Here is a 22,296-nt window from a genome sequence, read left to right as displayed (position 1 = left end):
TGAGGAAGGAGTTGCTATTAGTGGGCCAGATTTCAATCAAACTCATGATGATGCATTCGTCCACAATCAACTCAGAGATGAGGTTCGTTCTTGCAAATACACAGTGTTGGCTGAGGTTTCAAACCAAGTTTTGGTCATGGGATATGCATAGCTTGGGAGATGGAAAGAGCAGAAAAGAAGACTGTGGGTGGTGGGTGGATAACATGCCTTGTTTAAAATTAGCAATAATTCTATAACTTGGCCTTTCCCAGTTAAAAAGAACTGATGGGATCTGGCATGAAGGTCACTATTGCATCCAGGAAGGGGAAGATGCAATCTCCTCAAAGGAATAACTATGTTAAACTTCCTCAGTGGAATTGTTTAGCTTCAGACTACTACCTGTGCCATTTGGAAAATAACTGTTGGAGCTCTATTGACTGATTTACTTTTACGACAAATTGTTTGAGTTTGAGCAAAACCTGTTACTGAAGGATATTCTGAGAACATTTTTTAGTAGAACACTCTGGACTATATTGATGCAGAATACAATTGCCCAATTTTTGTTAATTTTCCTAGCAGAAATTTGAACTATTATTCTTTTTTGTTGCCTTCATTTTGTACTTTATCTCATAAACATTTACTTTTGAAGCATTTCAATTACTGAAGTATATTTAAAACATAATTTTGCATCCTGTTTAATTTTTCTAGTGCACATATACATACCCAAGTTTACACAGTTTAAACATTCAAAAATTTGGAATTAAATTGGCAGTGGGTGTTAAATGCTGTGACACAGGTTTAGCCTTCTGGTGTTGTAAACTGTGATGACAAAGCTTTGTTTATATAATCATCAGAACTGCAAGATTGTGTTGCAGTTGTAATGTGTTCTCCGGGTACCTTTTTATTTTTTTGCTTTTTAAGTGTTTGTATGCATATGTGTTTAGTTAAGCTTGCTCATTCTAGGTTTGCCATTTTGAGTTCCCGTCTTATGTTTGCTATCACTTTTTTTCCCTGTTACTGACACCGCCTGCCATCTTGGCAGTCAGTGTTTTTTTTATTGTACAGTGACAAGAGGTAGGGGGTTTACAGGAAACTAAACTAGTCTTTTTATGTAACAGGGAAGGACTGTTTTACTGAAAGATAAAACACCATGTCTTAACAAGATTTTCACTGTGCTTCTTACATTTTACAGCAAATTTCTGTAATATTTACTCCTCTACTGTAATATAAACTACAAATGAACCACTTCGCTATTGTTCCTTTTCCCCATTCTCTCTTCCCCATTCACTCTCACTCCCCAATTTTAAATATCTCCCAGTTGTTCTCCCTACATTCTGTCTTACGCTAATTATGAACAGCAACCCCAACTGCCCCATCTTACATTTTCACCGACTTTCCTACCTAACACATCCACTGGGAGCTAATCTTGGCAATCTCCAGTGCTGACCCTGTAGATCTGCCAGCGGATCAGCTATCAACACCCTTCACTGCACCTCCCACCAGATCGTCCATCTATTTGTGAACAAGACCTTTGCCATCCATGAACTTAGTATGGATGATTGCATAGACATCATGGCTTTTTTTCTTTACAGCAAACTGTCCTCGTAAACCCCTCTCCACTGCCTTTTCCACCCTAATCTCTAACGTCAAGTGCGAGGAGCTCGTGGACTTCCTTGTTACTAAGATTGACACCATTCATTCAGCTGCCTCTGCCGCTTCCCTGTTTTCCCCTAGCCCTGTTAGCCATGAACTCATATCTTTCTCTAATTTCTATCTGACCGTTTTTCCTCTCCAGGCTCATTTCGTTCATGAGACCCACCTCCTCTGCCTTCAATGCTCTTCAAACTTCTGACCAAGCAACTTCCCTTCCGGGCTCCTATGTTAGTTGATAATTTATTTATTTATTTTATTTAGAGATACAGCACTGAAACAGGCCCTTCGGCCCACCGAGTCTGTGCCGACCATCAACCACCCATTTTTACTAATCCTACATTAATCCCGTATTCCTACCACATACCCAACTTCCCTCAATTCCCCTACCACCTACCTATACAAGGGGCAATTTATAATGGCCAATTTACCTATCAGCTGCAAGTCTTTGGCTGTGGGAGGAAACCGGAGCATCCGGCGAAAACCCACGCGGTCACAGGGAGAACTTGCAAACTCTGCACAGGCAGTACCCAGAATTGAACCCGGGTCGCTGGAGCTGTGAGGCTGCGGTGCTAACCAATGCGCCACTGTGCCGCCCAAATATAATAATGGTTCCTACTCCTCAGGTATCCCCTTCTCCTTCAAATCTGCTGCCAGCATTCCTCTCCTTAAAAAACTCACCCTAGATCCCTCTGTCCTTTCAAACTACCACCCATCTCCAACCATCCTTACCTCTCAAAGGCCTTGAAAGTATTGTCACCTCCCAAATTCATGCCTATCTTTCCTGCAACTCCATGTTGAATCCCTCCAATCAGGTGTCCATCCCGACCACAGTACTGAAACAGCCCTGAACAAAATCACAACTGACATGCTATTGCACTGTGACCATGCTAACAAACCTTCCTCATCCTCTTGATCTATCTGCAGCATCCTCCTCCAACGTCTCTCTCTGTCATCCAGCTTGATAGCATGGCCCTCGCCTGTTTCTATTCTGATTTATCCAGTTGTAGCTGGAGAATCATCTACAACAGCTTCAATTTCTGCTCCCACAGCATTGCCTCTGGTGTCCTCCAAGGATCTATGCTTTGTCCCCTCCTATTTCTCATCAATATGGTGCCCCTCAGTGACATCATTGGAAAATACAATGTCAGGTTCCACATGTATGCTGATGATACCCAGCTCTACCTCACCACCTGTCTCCACTGTCTGTTTTGTCTCACTGCTTGTCTAATATCCAGTACTGGATCAGCAGAAATTTCCTCCCAACTAAATATTGGCAAGACCAAAGTCATTTTCTTCAGCCTGCCATTAACTTCATTCCCTGGTCACCAACTCAATGACTTTCCCTGACCACTGTTTGAAGCTGAACTAAACTGTTTGCAAGCTTGGTGTTATATTTGACCCCAAGATCAGCTCCGACTACATATCTGCTCCATCACCAAAACCGCCTACTTCTACCTACATGACAATAGCCGTCTCTGTTCCTGCCTCAGCTCACCTGCTGCTGAAACCCTCATGCATACGTTTGTTACCTCTAAACTTGACTAAATAACCTGGTATCCAGGTTGGGCTCCTCTCTTTTACCCTTCATAAAATTGAACTCATCCAAAATTCTGCTGCCCGTATCCTAACTCGCACCAAATCCCATTCACCCATCACCCTTGTCCTCACTAACCTACATTGGCTCCTGATCCAGCAATGCCTCGATTTTAAAACTCTCATTCTTGTTTTCATTCAAATCCCGCCATGTCCTCTCTGCTCCCAGCCACGGTACCATCTTCCAGATCTACAACCCTCAGATCCTCGAACTCCTCCAATTCTGACCTGTTGCACATTCCTGATTTTAATTGCTCACCATGCCTTCATTTGCCGAGACCCTAAGCTCTGTAATTGCTTCTTTACCTCTCCTCCTTTAAGATGCTTGTGAAAACCTATTTCTTTCAACAAGTTTTTGGTCATCCGTCCAAATATCGCCTTATAGAATCATAGAATGGTTATAGCACAGAAGGAGGCCATTCGGCGCATCGTGTCTGTGCTGGCTCTCTGCAAGAGCAACTCAGATGGTTCAGCCCTCTGCCTTTTCCCCATAGCCGTGCAATTCTTTTTCCTCTTTAGATAATGATGCAATTCTCTTTTAAAAGCCACAGTTGAAACTGTCTCCACCACACTTTCAGGCATTGCATTCCAGATCCTAACCATTCACTGCATAAAAAAGGTTTTTCCTCATGTCACCTTTGGCTCTTTTACCATCCACCTTAGATCTGTGTCCTATGGTTCCCAAACCTTCTGACAATGGGTACGGTTTGTCCCTGTCTACTGTTCCGGACTCCTCATAATTTTGAACACCTCTATCAAATCTCTCAACCTTTTCCCTAAGGAGAACAGCCCCAGTTTCTCCAGTCTATCCACGTAACTGAAAAGTTCCTCATTCCTGTAACCATTCTCACAATTCTTTTCTGCACCCTCTGTAAAGCCTTCACTTCCTTCCTGAAGCGTGATGCCCAGAATTGGACACAGTACTCCAGTTGAGGCCGAACTAGTGTTTTATAAAAGTTCACCATATATCCTTCATTTTGTACTCTATGTCTCTATTTATAAAGCCAGGGTCCCATATGCCTTATTAACCATTTTCTCAACCTGCCCTGCCACCTTCAATGATTTGTGCACCTGTACCCCCAGTGTTCCTACACTCCCTCGATATTGCCTCTCCTCGTTCTTTCTATCAAAATGTATAAGTTCGTTCTTCTTTGCGTTGAATTTCATCTGCCACACGTTCGCCCATTCCACAACCTATATCCTCTTGACATCTATCACTATCCTCCGAACAGTTCACAATACTTTCAAGTTTTGTGCTATCCATAAATTTTGAAACTGTGCCCTGCACAGCCAAGTTTAGTTCATCAACGCCTTTCACAGTGGGATTCCAACTATGAGGAACTAGGAAGAGGTTCAGAAAGATTGCAGGCAGGTCAGGCTGTGCAAGAGGTGCCCTGTGCCACCTAAGGGTACCTGCACATCTGTAGCAGCAACCGGAGGGTATCTGTAGCTGCAGAGAAAGGCAATCAACTCCAACTTTGAAAGTAGGTTGTGACAGCAAGCCTGATGTTAAAAATGCATGTGAAGGCCTGGCTGGCCATTTTGCTAGATGCTTATTCAGAAACATTGATCAAAGAATGTTATTCTGTATATGGTACCATATGAAATAAGTCCTGCAAGGGCAATGATCAGCTAGCACAACCTGGTTGGCCACGCCTTGCAAAATATCACCAACCATATTCTCAATTATTGTGGCACCTACCAGTGGGAAAAGATTACAAGATACAGATCAAAGAGCCATTTGCAGAATTGTGTCATCTGTTGTAAAGATATCTGTCATTAACATGTACCATAAGACCGGCACGATCAGTGACAGAGCCAGTCAGCTGTGGCCTAAAGCCTGCACATTGGATTTCCTTTGCCTTTAATTTTGGTTGTCACCTCTTAAGCCCATGCACCTTTAGCTTTGTCAAAGGTTGAGATGCTTTTTGATGCCATTCTAAAGGCTGTCAGATTTTGTGTATCTCCATTATGCCACTTCCCTTTAATTGTCCGCAACCCTTTAAATTTCACTTGTACAGGAATTTCCGTCCTCACTAGTACTATGCTCCCTACACCTGCCCAAGTCAGCCTATTCCTAATTTGTTGCCTATTGATATGTTTATGGCTATGGAATAGGACTGTTTGCCATTAGTCAAAGCTTAACCTACACATAACCAATTTAAAAAGCACTGAAGAAACATACCGGTACAATAAAACTTATGTTTTTAACTGAAATTGGGCTATACCTGCATACAAAGTGTAAAATGCTCCCTGTCCTGTTCATCCTTTGCCTTGATAATCACACGCAAGTCGCAAATAGAGGGAAAAGAAGGATATCATTTAAAGTCAGCACTTCACACATTAGTGCTGTGAACAGATGTACATGCAGGATTTAATTTGCTAAAGATGGCATAAGATTATTAATTATCACAATTTTTCATAAAAGTATGGAGAAAGTACTAGGAAATAAATCTTGAGGTCACTGTGTATGGAATTAGAAAAATAGATATTTTAATAAAAATGCTATATCTAGCACGTGATTGGTCAATCGGATTGTGGCCTGATGTCAAGTTTTGTCTGCTCGTATTCCTGTGACATGCATTGCAATGTTTTACCATATTAAAGGTGCTATAAAAATGCAAGCTGCTGTTGTTGACTTTTTAATGTAGTGCTGTGTAAATGCTGCATTTTTGGTGGTAGTATCTTTTGGTGGAAACAGTAATCCCTGTTCTGCTGATTCAAGTGGATGTAAAAGATCTCATGACACTATTTGAAGATGAGGGAGCTCCCCCAATGTCTTGGTCAACATTCTACCCTCAACTAAGACCACCAAAAACAGTTTAATCAGTTGTTCATGTCATTTGCTTTTTGTGTAGCCTAGCTTTGAACAAGTTGTTGGCAGCAGTTACTTGCATAATAACAACTTGCACATATATAGCACCTTCAATGTAGAAAAATGTCTCTAAGCACATCACATGGATATAATCAAATGTAATGGATAGTAAATCAAAGAAGAGGTTAGTAGAGATGACCAAAAGCTTATGCAAAGAAGTGGATATTAGGGAGAGTCTTAACAGGAGGAGAGGTAGAAAGGCAGGGGGATTTAATACATACACTACAAAGTAATTAATTAGTTGAACTATAATTTGGAGGATCCCGCTGATGTTATAAACTACTATATAAATGCAAGTCTTTTCCTATTTCTTTCTCATCCTAAATTCATTTGCTTTCACTGATTATGTGTATATGTTCATTAAAAAAATACAGATTTAACTTTTCAAAACTGGAATAGGAATTCTTATTAACTTGCTTTTTAAAATAAGAATATATCACATTCCCATGACATTATTCTTCTACCATATCCAATCCAGTTAATTATTCTATTATCATTGCTATTTTGGAAAAAAGCTTGAACATTCTTTACTTGTTTCTTTATCCTCCTGGCTCCCACTATCCATGTTGTAATGGGAAGAGCTTTTTAAAATTAGTTTTGATTGGTTTAACAAGCTATTGAGCCAATTGAAAGACAGAAGAGTAATGACTGATTTGGTCATATGTATGACCTTTACCCCTGACATGTTTTTAAATTCATAGATAAGAAGGGGTTGTCTATAACTATGGATACTTGTCACTGGGTCCCGTAAAGAGAACCACTCAGATGGATAATCTTTTAGATTTTTGTGAGTATTGCTAAGATTTCTGGTTATTTTTGAATTAAATCTTTATTGTAGTCTAACATGATAATGATTAGGTTTTGATCCATTCTGAAGAATATGCTGTGTAAAGTCCCTCAGACAGGTACTTTTCTCCAATCGAGTGGATGGAGGATGCAAATGCTGTTATTTCATCAGCTCCTAAGCAGGTGCCAGTGAGTGATATCATTAGCTCCCATTTCCAGTCTTCCTTTTCTTTTGGGGAAGTGCAGTGCTTCTTACCTGTCTGCTATTATACAGCCCTAACATAGGACTTCCCACATGAGGCCTTTGAAACACAAACCCAAGTCCTAACACTCCATGGCACAGTCTGTTAATGCACTAACCTGCTGTGCCACGGGCCCAGCATGATTTGTCATTTTTTTTATTTCACTGTAGTGAATTACCACATCATTGGGCAGTGAAATTATCTTTTTTCCCCCATGAGGAGGGAAAATTGGGTTAAATGATTTATTTTCTAGTTCCTGTCCCATAAATAGGTGTGTACACCACCAGATCATTTCTACACTGGTTCATTGAAATAAGCTTTCAATATCTTAAATATTTATTTGCAGATCCAAGTAGTCTAAGTTTTTTCCTAGTTATTTCAAGCACATTAAATCTGCTTTCAACATGAGAAGCTGAGGTTCTATGTCAAATTTGAGTTCTCTGTGCAGAAGATGTCATTTAATTTTTTTTTCTGTTTGCACTTTGTGTTTTTAAAATACTGTACAAATAAAGTGTAGGAGGGTTTTAGGATTGATATGCTTTTTTCTTTATGATGAAGTGTGGTGCAGTCTCTACAGAGTCAACAATACAAGACGAGAAAGTGACCTGTGGTTTTCTTAACGTAGCATTTCATGTTTTCTTTAATATTTGACGATTTCGATTAATTCCAATGTGATTTCTTCAAAATTAAACAATGCATCTGATAATTGAATAGCCCAATGAACAGCATTGTTGAATTTGTCTATGATTACTCTGCCTTTACTTCACATTCATTTCATGACTTGTAGGCAATAGGGTCAATTCTAACCTAAAGAGAATTTTTTCACTGTAATCTAAAAAAAAATAGTTCTTCTGTAATGACTAGTTAACAATGTATGTGGTAGTAAATTGTTACTATCTATTGGTTATTATTATTTCCATTCAAAATAGATATTTTCTTGTCACTATTAGGTGTATTAAAGTGGTGAAGGAAGCCCTATACAATGATACAATATGAGGCTGTGAAATATATTTAAGGAAAATCAAACCATCAGGCAGTTGCATTAGGGATTTCAGTATAACAGTATGAGCAATGATTTTCATGAAGCCATTGTTCTTTTTATACACAGTTAGCACACTGCTATACAACTGAGGGATTTTAGCATGCATGAAAGCAGACAAGCTCTACTTTTATAAGGTCCCTAGCTAAATTGGGCAAAACCTCAGGGCTCCATGGTGGTGCCAGAGCAGCATTCTGATTCCTCATCACCTCCATACATATCATAGCAGGAAGGCTGCACCATCGGAAGAGTGACAGTAAGCCTTTTGATTTCACAAGGAAGCATGCGTCTAGCTGAGAAAGGGAAGGGACTATAGTCCGGACTGGACTCCAGACTGTGGTGAGTCTGAATTCCCAAATCAGCCACAATGCTTGCAGTGGATACGAGTCATCTGTAGAGACTAAAATGCAGGCATTTTAGTTTCCATATTTCCAGCAGCTTTGTAAACTTTATCTGAAATTGTGTTTGGCAAAGTCAGGTATATATTGTGTATCATGCAATATTTGTTTATAATTTGTTTTTCTGTTTGCTTGCTAAAGCATATGACCAGAAAACCAGCAGTGTATTCAAGCCGTCTGGTCCTGCAGTTTTCAAGTACCAGGGGCTCATTTGTATGCAGAGGGGATTAGCTAGAATTTACTGTATGTTCACCCTGGGGAGCTGTGAACTCCCCAGGAATATGGGCTGCTGAAACATTGCAGTTGGAAAGATTAGAACAAACCCTTATGCTACAGACAGAGCCATGGTCACTCAGTAGGCCTCAGACATTAAGATCATTTTCATTTACAGCCTTTTTGATCATCCAACCTCAAAGAAAACCTCTGGTTTTATGACTGCTCATGCCAGAATTACCCAATTACTGTTTGCAAGGGGGAAATCTGAAAGCACTTATAACTAGTAAGCAGGGCACATGATCTGTGCGTATGGATTTTTTTCTGCCTACCCCAACCAATATTTTTACAGCTGTTGACATATATTGAGTTACATGTGGCTGAGCCACATCCCTCTGGTATATTCTCAAAGATCTGTTCACCATTAAAATGTGCTAGTTTGAAGTAAATTACTCCAGCTTAAAGAAAGAACCATACTGTAGTATAGATGTTGCCATAAATACAAAATGTTGAGTTTTTGAAAATTGGGTGTGATTATACACGGTGAAAACATTCACCATTTACAAGGGAGCCCATTTAAGTACAAGCTGCTGCCTTCTCTTGTGGGTTTGTTTGCCACTACATGTGGCTAATACTCGATATGTCCTTGCCTGCAGTCATTAGACTATCATTTTGGGGACAATCGGTGGTTCAATAAGTCTAGTGTTTATAGAGCTACGGTTGTTGAATGCTCCCTCTGCAACAGGACTCATGGGATTAGGCCTGAAATTTTCATAAAGATACAGTAAAAGAACACAGCTGTTTAAAAAGCAACATTAATAAGACATGTGTTATAGCAGATACAGATCACTGGACATCACTGAGTGGCTGAAGTGAAAAGAAGTCCAATAAAGATTGTTACATATTTCAAACTGTTAGATATGCTTTTTAAATATTTCATGCACATTATCACTTTATTTCTGAGTCAGAAAGTAGCTGGGCAGATTGGTGTTGTACATATTGCAACGCACACTGGAGCAACGTGAGTTCACATTGTTATTCTCCACCCTGCAAGTTCCTGATGTCAATTGTGCATTGGAGCAAGGGACAAAGTAAGAGAGCCACCTCAGGCCACTCTTGACAAGGTCTGGCAGCTGGCAGCTTACCTCCTTAGCTGGGAATTGTATGGGAGTGTTTGCAGGATGGGGTGGGGAGGAGGGTGCAGAAGAAAAATATTACGTGCAAAATAGATTACTACCTTGGATTAGACAAATCAAAGGTTCCTGTGATCCTAGCTGCCTAAATTAAAAATGATGCTTGTTTGATTTGTTATGAACAAACTCAACCATTAGTACAATAAAGGAGAATTGATAATGGCCTCAGTTCTGTTTTATTCTGGTAATGGACTTGTAGGTAGTTATGGCAAGGCATAGTGTCCTTGCATTCAAACAAAACCTAGGATAGGATTATAGTTATTACTCGTGTATTAAGACTTTTGTGTGAATGAACGATATTTTCTATTTCTTGAAAATTCTGTTTATAATTGCCATTGCAAATGTAAACAGATGCTGACGTATGCATTTTCAGAATTGTGAAAGGCAAGTCATATTCAGTGCTTCATGGGGAAAATATCCAGCTCCAGAAGTTAACATTTTTCTTGTTCATAAAAACATAGATATCAGAAACATGGAACAAGAAGAGGTAGTTTGACCTAAAAGGCCCATTCTTTGCACTTACTGTATACAATCAATTTTTCATGGAAATCATCGCCACCCATTGGATCTCCTGAGGAAAGGTTCTGCAAAGATTCTTTATATCCATTGCCTCTGTGTTGTCAGACTGCTTGTCTGGTATCAAGTCTTGGATGAGACACATTTTCCTCCAGTTAAAAGTTACTAAGACTAAAGCCGTTGTCTTTGGGCCCTGCCATAAACTCCACACCCTTGCCGTTGATTCCATCCCCCTCCCCGACCACTGTCTGAAGTTGAGCTTGATTGTTTGCAACCACAGCATGCTATTCAACCCTAAGCTTTCCCATCACAAAGGTGGTTGATTATCACTCTGCAACGTCACCTATCTCTGCCCCTGCTTCAGCTCATCTGCTGTTGAAACCCTCATCTATCCTTTTGTCACCTCCAAACTCAAAATTTCCAACACTCCTGACCAGCCTCCTGTCCTTCACTCTCCGTAATCTTCATCTCATCGAAAACTCTGCTGCCCATATCCTATCCTGCACCAAGTTCTAGTCACCCGTCACCCTCTCCTTGTTGACCAACATTGGCGATCAGTCTGCCAATGCTTCAAATTTAAATCCTGACATGTCATCACCCTTCCCTATCTCTGTAACCTCCTCCAGCTCTACACCTCCATCACCTGGACTCTGACTCTGCTCTCTTGCCCAACCCCTGCCTCCCCATTTTACCTAAGCATTGGGACACATGTCTGCAGCTTCATAGGCCCCATGCTCTGCAATTTCCACCCTTCCATCTCTCCCCCTCTCTCTTCTCCTTTAAGACACTCCTAATAATCTATCTCATCATGCTTTTGAATGCTCCTCATAATATCTTCTTTGGCCTGGTGGTCATTTTGCTTCGATGAAGTGCGTTGGGATTTTTTTTGTACCTTAAAGGCACCGAGTAAATGCAAGTTGTTGTTGCATCTCCCCAAATGATTGCATCTAAGACATGAATTGCAATTTTATATCCCAACCCAGAAAACAATGCATACAACAGTAGAATATTGATCTACTAGAAGATTATATGCCCTTCTGTGACTATGATTTAAAGCAGTCTTGGAAATAACGATTGCATTGTCATTTTTGCCATTGCTGTCACATTTAAGATTTATCCAATTTCATCTTTTTCCTCTTTAAAAAGACCTTGTACTCAATCTAGTTCATGTGGGCATCTTTTAAATTTGTGTACATCCAATGAAAAATTACTCCAATTACTCCCCCAGTAATTATATGCTCAAGTCTCTGGAGTGGAGTTTGAATCCACAACCTTCTGACCCAGAGGTGAGAGTGCGACCACTGAGCCACGGCTGACACCTTATAGCCTCAATTTATCTTGAAAAGATGTTAAATAAATGTTTATCTCCATTTTGGGGGAGGGGATTTTGCTGCAGGAGCCACATGTACTGATTATTACAACATTATGCTCAAGCTATTCTGCTTGTTCATGATAGGAACCTTGCTGTCAAAATGAACATAGACTTCATTGCAGCATAACAAAAACAGTCATGCATATTAAGAAATATAGTTGAGGACTAGAAAATCTTATCAGCTGTCCAACATGTATAGAAGTGCCTCAGTCTACCTGAAAACTCAAGTATGTCATCCTGTTTGTATGACAACAGCTACGATACTGTCAGAACAATGTATTTATCTTGGATGAAAAAATGTACTGTTTATAAGTTTCCTTTTTAAGAAAAATAATTTGCCTCAAAGCTTGGTTTTACCAGCTAAATTTTAGACTGTGCTGAAGTGTGCTTTGTATGCTGGGCATTGAAAATGCTTGGACCACAACTCCCAGTGTTGATACCTGGGTCCTGAACCAATCAACAACAACAAATTGTATTTATATAGCACCTTCAACGTAATAAAACATTCCAAGGCACTTCACAGCAGCGTTATAAAGCAAAATTTGACACTGACAAGGGGCGATATTAGGGCCGATGGCTAAAAGCTTGGGCAAAGAGGTAGCTCTTAAGGGGCATTTTGAAGGAGGAAAGAGAGGTAGCAAGGCAGAGAGGTTTAGTAAGAGAATTCCAGAGCTTCAGGCCGAGGCAGATGAAAGCATGGCCACCAATAGTGGAATGATTAAAATCAGTGATGCTCAAGAGGACAGAATTAGATGAGTGCAGAAATCTCAGAGGGTTTTGGGCTGAAGGATATTACAGAGATAGAGAGGAGCAAGGCCTAGAAGGGATTTGAAAACAAGGATGAGAATTTTAAAATCGACACATTGCTTAACTGTAGGTCAGCAAGCACAGAGGTGATGGATGAATGGGACTTGGTGTGAGTAAGGACATGGGCAGCAGAGGTTTGGATGACTGGGAATGCGTTGGAGTAGTCAAGTTTAGAGTTAACGAAGGCGTGGATGAGAGTTTCAGCAGCAGATGAGCCATGATGGGGCAAAGACAGGCGATGTTGCAGAGGTGAAAATAGGTGGTCTTAGTGATCGAAAGACAATGGGCATTTGGTCCGTCTGATAGCTTCCCTTTCTTTTGTTAAGAGTCACCTTTTGTCAAACACTGGTTACCAGAAGAATCAGTCAAAACCAAATTGATGTGATTTTAAAATTAGATATCAAAATTGCTTAAAATTATGAGGTGATACTGTACAGTTACCAATACCTTTGGAAAGTGCTGTTGTTGTCTAGTGCTCTATTTAAACACTTATTCAGTCGCACTTTAATAGCTCACCATTGAAATGCATTGAATGACATGAAGTTGCTGCACTTACATGGTGGAACAAAGTAAACTCAGCACAGAATGATAAGTCTTGTCTATTTCAGTCTAAGTTCCCTTTTAACAATGTGATAAGTGTTAATTACTGCCAAACAAGTTCTCTGGCACTGAAACTATTATAAGTGTGGAGTCTCAGTCCTTAAGATGGAGATTTAAAAATGTAAAACTTAAAATTTTAATTCTTTTTTACTTTTCCTTTCTGTCACAATCCTCTCTCTCAATCCAATTAATCTTTCCCTCTGTATTTCTCTTATTGTACCTGATTTGACATTGAATTCATTCAGTCTTACTTGTACTTCCTTCTCAGTTCTTCTGCTGATAATTTCACAATCCTTCAATCTGATTGGTTAAGGAAATACATAGTTGCTTACTCTGCCTGAAACCTAAAGGTGCAAGGGCAAGCCTAACTAACAGCATCTGCCGTTATATTCACTCCCACAGCAAATTATGGCTCATTGTGTTTAAGCTAGATTTTAACTTTGGGAATTTTTCTTATGGAACCACCCACCTCGGAAGATATATGCAAGCTGTCATATATTACCATGGATTATATGTATTTGATAAATCAAATCAAAAGTATTTTTCTAATACTTTTTAAAAATATTTTTAATTTCATTTTAAAAACTCATAATTTAAATAGAATAAACAATAAATAACTGTGCAATAATATTTTTATCACATTCACGAAGACATTCATAACTTACATGTGACGTTTTAGTATTGGCACCAACAACCTCTAAAATTTTAACATTTGTATTTTTCTTATTTATTCTCATCCCTGATTTACAATTACAGTACCACTGGCTGGTTTAAAACACAAGCCAATTCTTGCAAAAACAGAAGCCAATTCCAATCTGATGTCTTATTTTAAAATGTGGTTTCTGGTTGAAGCAGTATGACAGGTTAAATTGTTGGAAAGGGGAGAGGATATTTTTGCCCTATCAGCAATTATCAAGAATTAAAAACCAACTCTCTCTCCCCACCACAGCAGTAATATTGCCTCTTTTGTTCTGTCCCAGAGTGTGTGTCATTTTCTGTCTCATCCTTACTGCCCAACTAAATAATTTAGCACATGTAAATACAAAAATATATTGACTAACTCTATTGTCTCTGAATTGTTTAAAGTTATAAATTAGAATCTTCCCCCAAAGCAATATTTTCATAAATTTCAGATCAGTATACATTTCGTTTGTGTTGAGGTGCAATTTTTTTTTAAAGAATCACATGAAATAATTACATGGTAAATACACCATTCTGCAGTTTGCAACATCATAATGCACTAGTATAAAAATAACGTCCTTTTATCATCACTTAAATTGCTGTTTTATATCCATCCCTCTGTTTCTGTCTTTCCCTTGTCTCCCTGTATTTTGTTGGTAATTTGTGTTACTTAGTACCTGTTGTCTTCAAATATGTTCATACTTAATCACGTTTTCATGGGAAAAAAGCAAAGAAAAAATAAATTAAACATATGAGAGTAAAAACTAGGGAAATAACAAGAAAATCAGTAAAAATGGGCCAACTAAAATGGATCCTCCTCTTTAATATTAAATATGTTAGAATGCTATATTGCCAAAACAATGAACTATTCAGCTTTAGGCTCAGATTCAGCATGTTTATTTAGATATAAATTTAATAATATAAATTTAGATATAAAAGACACAATGGCATATGGTAGCCAACATCGGAGTGATTTGTCTCCACTCAGTGCTGCAATCACAATATTGAGTATTGCTGAAAACGGTTTCTGCCCAGTTCAGTTTGATTTGTAAATAACTGAAAACCATATCCACCTGCCTGTTGGGGAAATCTTTAACATGTGGAAATCCCTCTCCCTTTTCAACTGTCTTAAGGCTGAATCAGATTGTTCACAATGCCTATGCTCCCCAAGATGAGCTTCTGACCACATATCCGCTCCATCACTAAGACTGCCTATTTCTACCTCCTTAACATTGTCTGACTTTGCCCTGCCTCAGCTCCTCTGATGCTGAAACTCTCATCCATGCCTTTATTACCTTTCGACTTAACCATTCCATTGCACTCCTGGCCAATCTCCCACGTTCTCACCTCTGTAAACTGGAGGTCATCCAAAACTCTGCTACCCATGTCCTAACTCGCACCATGCCCAGTTCACCCATCATGCCTGTGCGCCCTGACCTACATTGGCTCCCAATTAAGCAGCTGCTCGACTTTAAAATTCTCATCCTTGTTTTCAAATCCCTCCGTGGCCTTGCCCCTCCCTGTCTTTGTAATCTCATCCAGCATCACAATCCTTCGAGATATCTGCGCTCCTTTAATTCTGGCCTTTTGAGCACCCCGATTTGAATCACTCCACTAATACTGACCGTGCTTTTTGTTGCCTCTGCCTAAGCTCTGGAATTCCCTCCTTAAACCTCTCCGCTTCTTACCTCTGTTTCCTCCTTTAAGATGCTCCTTAAAACCTACCTCTCTGACCAAGTTTTTGGTCATCATCCCTAATGCCTCTTTACGTGACTCTGTGTCAGTTTTTGTTTTTTAACGCTCTTGTGAAGTGCCTTGGGATGTGTTACTACGTTAGAGGCACTTTATAAATACAAATTGTTATTGAAAATATGAAATGTGTAGGTGCAAGCAAACCAACAGATATGTGCTGTTAATCAAAAGCAAAATACCCTGGATGCTGAAAATCTGAAATAATACAGCAAATGCTGGAAATACTCAGTAGATCTGGTAGCATCTGTGGAGAGAGAAGCAGAGTTGACATTTCAGGTCGATGACCTTTCATCAGAACGTGCCATTAATCGTACTGGTTCAATGGTCTTGTAGCAAGTCTGATTTTAATTTAAGAGATTTCGAGAGAGTTGTGAACCACCTTCGTGCCTTTATTGCTGTGTGATTTGTATACCTGCTATACCACATCAATAAATGGGTACCATGCAATGTGAGCATGAATATTAAAAAGGAAGTCTACTTTCTCATTAAGACTGCAAAAACTACAACAGAAGTATGACTATTAGAAAGCTATTAACATACACTCAGCATACTATTTTTTTTTTGTTAGTACAGTATGTGTCTGCCTGGTCATAAGTAGCAAGGTCACCCCTGCTGCTCTGGGTGCAGGTTCTGCCTGTGCTGGCGGTATTTCCTTCTTTCCCTCTCTTTCTCCCTGGCACCATCTTTCTTTCTTCTTTCTCTCCTGAGGTGCAGATGGCCACATTTGCAGGTTAACTGGAACAGCTGGAAGCGCATTATTAGTTCCCTGCTGCGAACTCATATTTGCTTAGATTTTTTTTAACTGCACAGTAATTTATGACTTTTCGGCACTGATGTAGCTGGTACCCTTGTTTTGAACAGACTGATCCGCGTTCAAAATTCATTAGCATTTGTGAAAATGTTGAAAAGGAGGATGCAATTGTCCTTTTAATCAATTAATCAATAATTATTGTTCATAGAGCTATTGCAGCTTTGAAATGTAAACAACATGAACTGTAGCAGACATTGATCCCTAAGGGGATTCTAGACAATATTTATACTAGTGCATTCATCTGTGGTGACAGTTTCTAAGGAGTGCAATAGTAGATCATAACTGCCATAAGTGAGAAGTCAGCAGACTGCTTATTCCACTCCATTTAATGCTTAGAAGGACAATAAATAATTACCTTTGTTTTAAAAACTGTGTATTCTAAAAAATTTTAGGCTCCAGCTGTAATTTTGTACACAAAAGGGGATTAAAGCTTTTATAGTTTAAAATTCAATGCCAACAACACTAACTCCCTTAAGTACACTTTGTATGTTAAATTAACAATGAAAACGCAAATATTTATTTTCTGCATTATTTCATGGCTTATGTAGAAATTCAGTGAGCCAAAGCAATGTGCATCTTGGAGATATGGGTAGTTTTAAGGAGTTTGTCTCCTTTTACACTTCTGCTTATTTGTATATTTTTTTTTCTTAAATAAAGTTTTAAGAAACAGCACTGTGGTTGGCAGAAGGCAGAATGTGTTTTCACTGCCTAATTATATTTAAATGTGGTGATCTGTTCTTGCTTTACTGTGCAGATATATGGGTACGTTTTCCAACCTCTGTGGTTTACTATTTCAGTGTGTTGAAGCATTTGAATGTGATGCCTTGAAGTGGCGGGTTCACGTTTGAGTCCCAGATCCTTTTAGAGCCCCATTCCATGGAGTTTCTGATCATACAGGACTCATTTTGATATACCTAATCACCACTTTTTGATGTATTTCACTTTCTCTTCAGTGCTTTTGAACCGTGCTTGTGGCTTTGACTGTGGGTCAAGACCTGTCACCTAAGTTCTTACCAAAAAAAATATTTTTGGCTCAGGCACGCTAGATTAGGGATTCTCAACTGGGGGTTGTGAGATGGTTTCCAGGGGTCTGCCAAAAGTAACCAGAGAACGTACAGAAAAAAATTCAACTTGAACCCAAAATTAACCGCAAACAACCCAGAAGAAATACCTACATTTGGCTGAGTGAGTTTGCTTACCTAAATCGGGTCATTGCATCCTAAAGGTAATTCACTCTGTGAAGCATTTTAACGACACAAAAAGACATTCAATACTGTTAAAGATGTTAATATTCAAACAGACTGTCGCATGACCAATCAGTAATGACAAAAGGTGGTGTAGGTACCGGTTTTGAGGGTGTTAATCATCTGACACCGTTTCCTAGATCCACCTGTGCCTCATGGTGATAATCAGGTGTGAGAGGGAGCTTGGTTAGGGATGGGCAAAAGAATTTAATGTATCTGATCAGTGAAAGGTTATAGTGAGATAACAGAATGTTACTTCAGTGTTAGCATTTATACGATTGAAGATTTTTTTTTAAATGCGCATTAATTGGGGAAGAAGCCATGTGACTCTAGGTTTGAGTTTTAGCGCAAGAAGTGAGAATTGTTGCTCAGCGCCAGGAAAATGTTTCAGTTAAGTAAGTAAACAAAAATGATCAATATATGTTTAATTGTTAACTCATTTTTGTACAGAAAAGTTACTAATGTTTTCGGAGGCCCGTAGAATTTTTATAACATAGGAGGGAGGCCTCAGAAGCAGAAAGGTTGAGAATCCCTACTCTAAACCACCATCGAAGCTAATTCTGGGCCTAAAATTCCTTGGGGCCTGTTTTGCCAGCACAAGTGTGTTGGAGTAGAATGCACATCTGGCTGTGCCTAAAGATGTAGACCCATTCCATATTACATGGCCAGAACAGGTACATCGCACTTGCCAGGATGCTTCAGCAGAGCATGCCACAATCCACCATTTGGAATGCTGGCCTTAGGCTTAATGAGCAGAATTGACTAGTGAGCCCAAACATGCCCTATTGGAATGAGGAGAGTGTGCAGAAGATTCACCCATATTTTACCCACTATCAGCAGAATTTAAAAGGCAATTTCATCAAGGTGAAGTCCTGGAGGAACTGAGTTCAACCACAAAATCCTGAAATGATTCTACCTTCAAGGCTAACGTTTCCTTTCCTGCTCTCCCAAAACTTAACCCTCCACCCTCACAGATGTCCCCCCCACCATATTACCTCCCCCAACACACACACACCCTCACGTGCACACATACATCCTAACACACATACACACCCCCACACACAGTCCTACCAAAAATACACTCAACATACACACGCATACACACACACACACACACACACACACGCGCATACACCCTCCCTCCAGGCACATCCCATACTTACACACATCCTCCCTCCACACACACAGGCGCACACACCCTCCCATTCCCCTCCACATATATACCCTAAATCCCTTCAAACACACACCTTCCCTTCCCCCACCTCAAACACACATAACCCCTCCCCGTGCACACGCGTACGCACACACTCAGGAAGACTGCACATTTAGACAAAGTACTGGAGGGCTGTCGTTGAACACCATGGGGCGGGGGTGGGTGGCGAGGATTTTATGTAGGCAATGGGGGTCTTGGCCACCCGCTGAAGCGCTGGCAAGAACTCTGCGTCACCTCTTTTAGATAAGGCCTGCCACATTACTTGTCAATTAGGCACTTAAGTGGACAGCAGCAGAGATTCCTCAAGATTAAGGACCCCGGCGACTGAAGTTCTGCCTGCCAAGAGTTGCCAGTCAATCAGAGGCCAGCAGTTCTTTTACTGAGCAGTGCCACCAGAGATGGTAGCCGATGCTGCTAATGCACCCACCCGAGGCCTAGGATCATCGAGGGGTCCGGGCCACAGGTGAGTCATGGCGGGAAGGGTTTTGCTGGGTTGGGGTCATGGGGGAAAATGTTGTAAGGGGTTCAGGTGCAAGGGGAAGGGGGTGACTCTCAGCAGGCTTCCCCGATCCTGGGTCCCTCGATCAGGCACTAAGTGCCTTTGAACAAGGGCCACCCCCCCGGGAGGCTTCAAGCAACCCATACAGTTTGCTTGGCGTGCTCCTCTCCGCTGTGCTAATATCGGTGGAGACAGGATGAGGCCCTTAATTGGGCATTAATTGCCCACTTAAGGACCTCAATTGGCGGCGGGGGGTGGGGAGGGGGTGGTGCAGAAGGCCATCCATGGGCCTTCCCGCCACGAACTTATTTGGGGTGGAGGCAGGACGGTGGCGGGGTCCCCACCCGATTCAATGCCCTCCTCACCTTCAAACTCACCATGGGGGAGAGCATAAAAACTCCCCACATGTATTGTTGCTATAGGGAGAAAAGGAAAAGAGGCAGACTTGGGGGAGAAATTTATTTTATATATATTTCCTAATAAACTTTCTTACTAAAATATCCATTTGATTCATTCTTTCCCTGATTGATCTATTGTTAGAGTGCTGGTCTGCTATGTATGGATGCCTGCTTGGGTCAGAAATGTCACCAGCCCAACTCAACTCTAATTGAATGATAACGTAATAATTTACTGCAGCCTATACGTGTTGTTTAACTGTTAAAGAAAGCAAATATTAACACTTATTTGCTATAAAACTGGTACATTTAGCTTTAGCCTCACTGCTTCTAAAAGCACAGTAGGGAAGGTTTTAGGTTTATCCAATCAAAAACATCTGTGGTCAGTGCAACTAATCCTGATTTGGTGACAGGCTGTTACCAAGAATCAGCAGGGTCCTAATCTGCTGTCATCAAATCTGATAGGATGTGATAAATCTGTCAGCTCCAAATGCTCATCTTCAGCTGCCAGAAATATCCCAAATTCAGGAATTTTGTAAAAATAAAGTGAGACATTTGTGGTTTTGAGGTCAGTTGATTTGTATTTTCAGTGCTTATTGCTGTTTAAATCTTCAGATCTCTTGCAGGTATATGGTGCATTTTCATTATTGTCAATTACTGTTGAGAACTTAAATGCATCATAATGCATCCTTGGATCAAAATGTACAAATTTAATAGCTTGTAGTCATAGATCAGGACTGAAATAGTTTTGAACCATGTCTACATTTTTATTGTCAATTACCGTATTCAATACTTGGGTTAGATTGTTAGTTTTCAAATATATATTCCAATCAGCATCATTGCATACCTACACCCATATTTTTCTTTCACTAACAGTTGTATTATGTGCACTTTACAGAGGAAGGCATCAATCATGAGTGCAAACTGTGTAACCAGATGTTTGACTCGCCAGCGAAGCTACTGTGTCACCTGATTGAACACAGCTTTGAAGGAATGGGAGGTACTTTTAAATGCCCAGTTTGTTTTACAGGTAAGTGCATACAATAAAATTTATTTTAATTTCTCCCACTGTTGGATTGGAGACCATTATTTTTAAATGTGGACAGGGAATGAATTGCCGTTGAATCTGAAAACATTTAAAGTTAAGAGTAACTGTCACAAAGTAAATGATAGAAAATTGTCCTGCATGAGAATAATACTTTACTTACGGCTATAACGGTGGTGATCGCTCGTGGCAGTGACATCACTGGTTGTGCTGCTGCAGATTGATATAAATAAATATACAATCAGCATTCCAGTTTCATTTTTGGCTATATAGATTGAGAAGTGTCCAAAGTCACATTGATTACATTCTATTACAAAAACAAAATACTGTGGATGCTGGAAATACTAGATTACAAAGGGGAGGAAGTTATGCTCCAGTTGCACAGAGCCTTGGCTAGATCTTTTATTTATTTAGAGATACAGCACTGAAACAGGCCCTTTGGCCCACCGAGTCTGTGCCGACCATCAACCACCCATTTATACTAATCCTACATTAATCCCATTACCCTCTCACATCCCCATCTTCCCTCAATTTCCCTACCACCTACCTATTCTAGGGGCAATTTATAACGGCCAATTTACCTATCAACCTGCAAGTCTTTGGCTGTGGGAGGAAACCGGAGCACCCAGCGAAAACCCACGCGGTCACAGGGAGAACTTGCAAACTCCGCACAGGCAGTACCCAGAATCGAACCCGGGTCGCTGGAGCTGTGAGGCTGCGGTGCCACCCCTTGCGCCACTGTGCCGCCTCTTATCTGGAGTACTGTGCTCAGTTCCGGCACTGCACCTCAGGAAGGATATATTGGCTTTGGGGGTGCAGCACAGATTCACTAGAATGATACTAGAGCTTAGATGGGATTTAAGGAGGTTCTTAAAGGAGGGCAGAGAGGTTTAGGGAAGTAATTCCAGAGCATGCAGCCTAGCTGACTGAAGGCACCTCCATGAATGATGGTGTGCTGGGAAGGTGGATGTGCAAGGGGCCCAAGTCGGAGGAGCGAAGATTATGGGTGGGGGTTATCAGTTGGAAGAGGTTACAGAGATAGGTAGGGGTAAAGTCATGTAGGGTTCTAAACAAGAATGAGAATTTTAAATTGGAGGCATTGGGGACTAAGAGCCAATGTAGGTCACAGAGCACAGGGATGATTATTGGATGTGCAAGATAAGATACGGTTAGCAAAGTTTTGAATGAACAGAGATTTACAGAGTCAGGAGGATGGCCAGAGGAGCATTAGAGTAGAGTCTCTATGTGACAATGGCATGAATGAGAGTTTCAGAAGTAGGTGGGTTGAGGCCGTGCAAGAGGTGGGCAGTGTTACAGTGGTGGAAACAGCTTTGTTATGGTGAGTGTATGGGATTACTAAATTTGGGATTGCAAGAGACTGTAAACAATC

General features: G+C 40.4%; 1 protein-coding gene across 8 annotated transcripts in view; it reads left to right on the top strand.

Annotated features, from left to right (window-relative positions):
• Nucleotides 1-22,296, top strand: part of znf423 (zinc finger protein 423) — a 385,448-nt gene that overhangs the window by 312,637 nt on the left and 50,515 nt on the right. For all 8 annotated transcript variants that reach the window (XM_068049400.1, XM_068049399.1, XM_068049398.1 and 5 more), the window contains one exon: nt 20,760-20,891. In XM_068049400.1, the coding sequence (XP_067905501.1) occupies nt 20,760-20,891 (132 nt within the window). The remainder of the gene's footprint in view (nt 1-20,759; nt 20,892-22,296) is intronic.

This window comes from Heterodontus francisci, chromosome 17, assembly GCF_036365525.1.
Source record: "Heterodontus francisci isolate sHetFra1 chromosome 17, sHetFra1.hap1, whole genome shotgun sequence".
Lineage (NCBI taxonomy): Eukaryota > Metazoa > Chordata > Chondrichthyes > Heterodontiformes > Heterodontidae > Heterodontus > Heterodontus francisci.
Note: the sequence above shows the minus strand (reverse complement) of the source record. Positions and strands in the feature narration are given on the sequence as shown.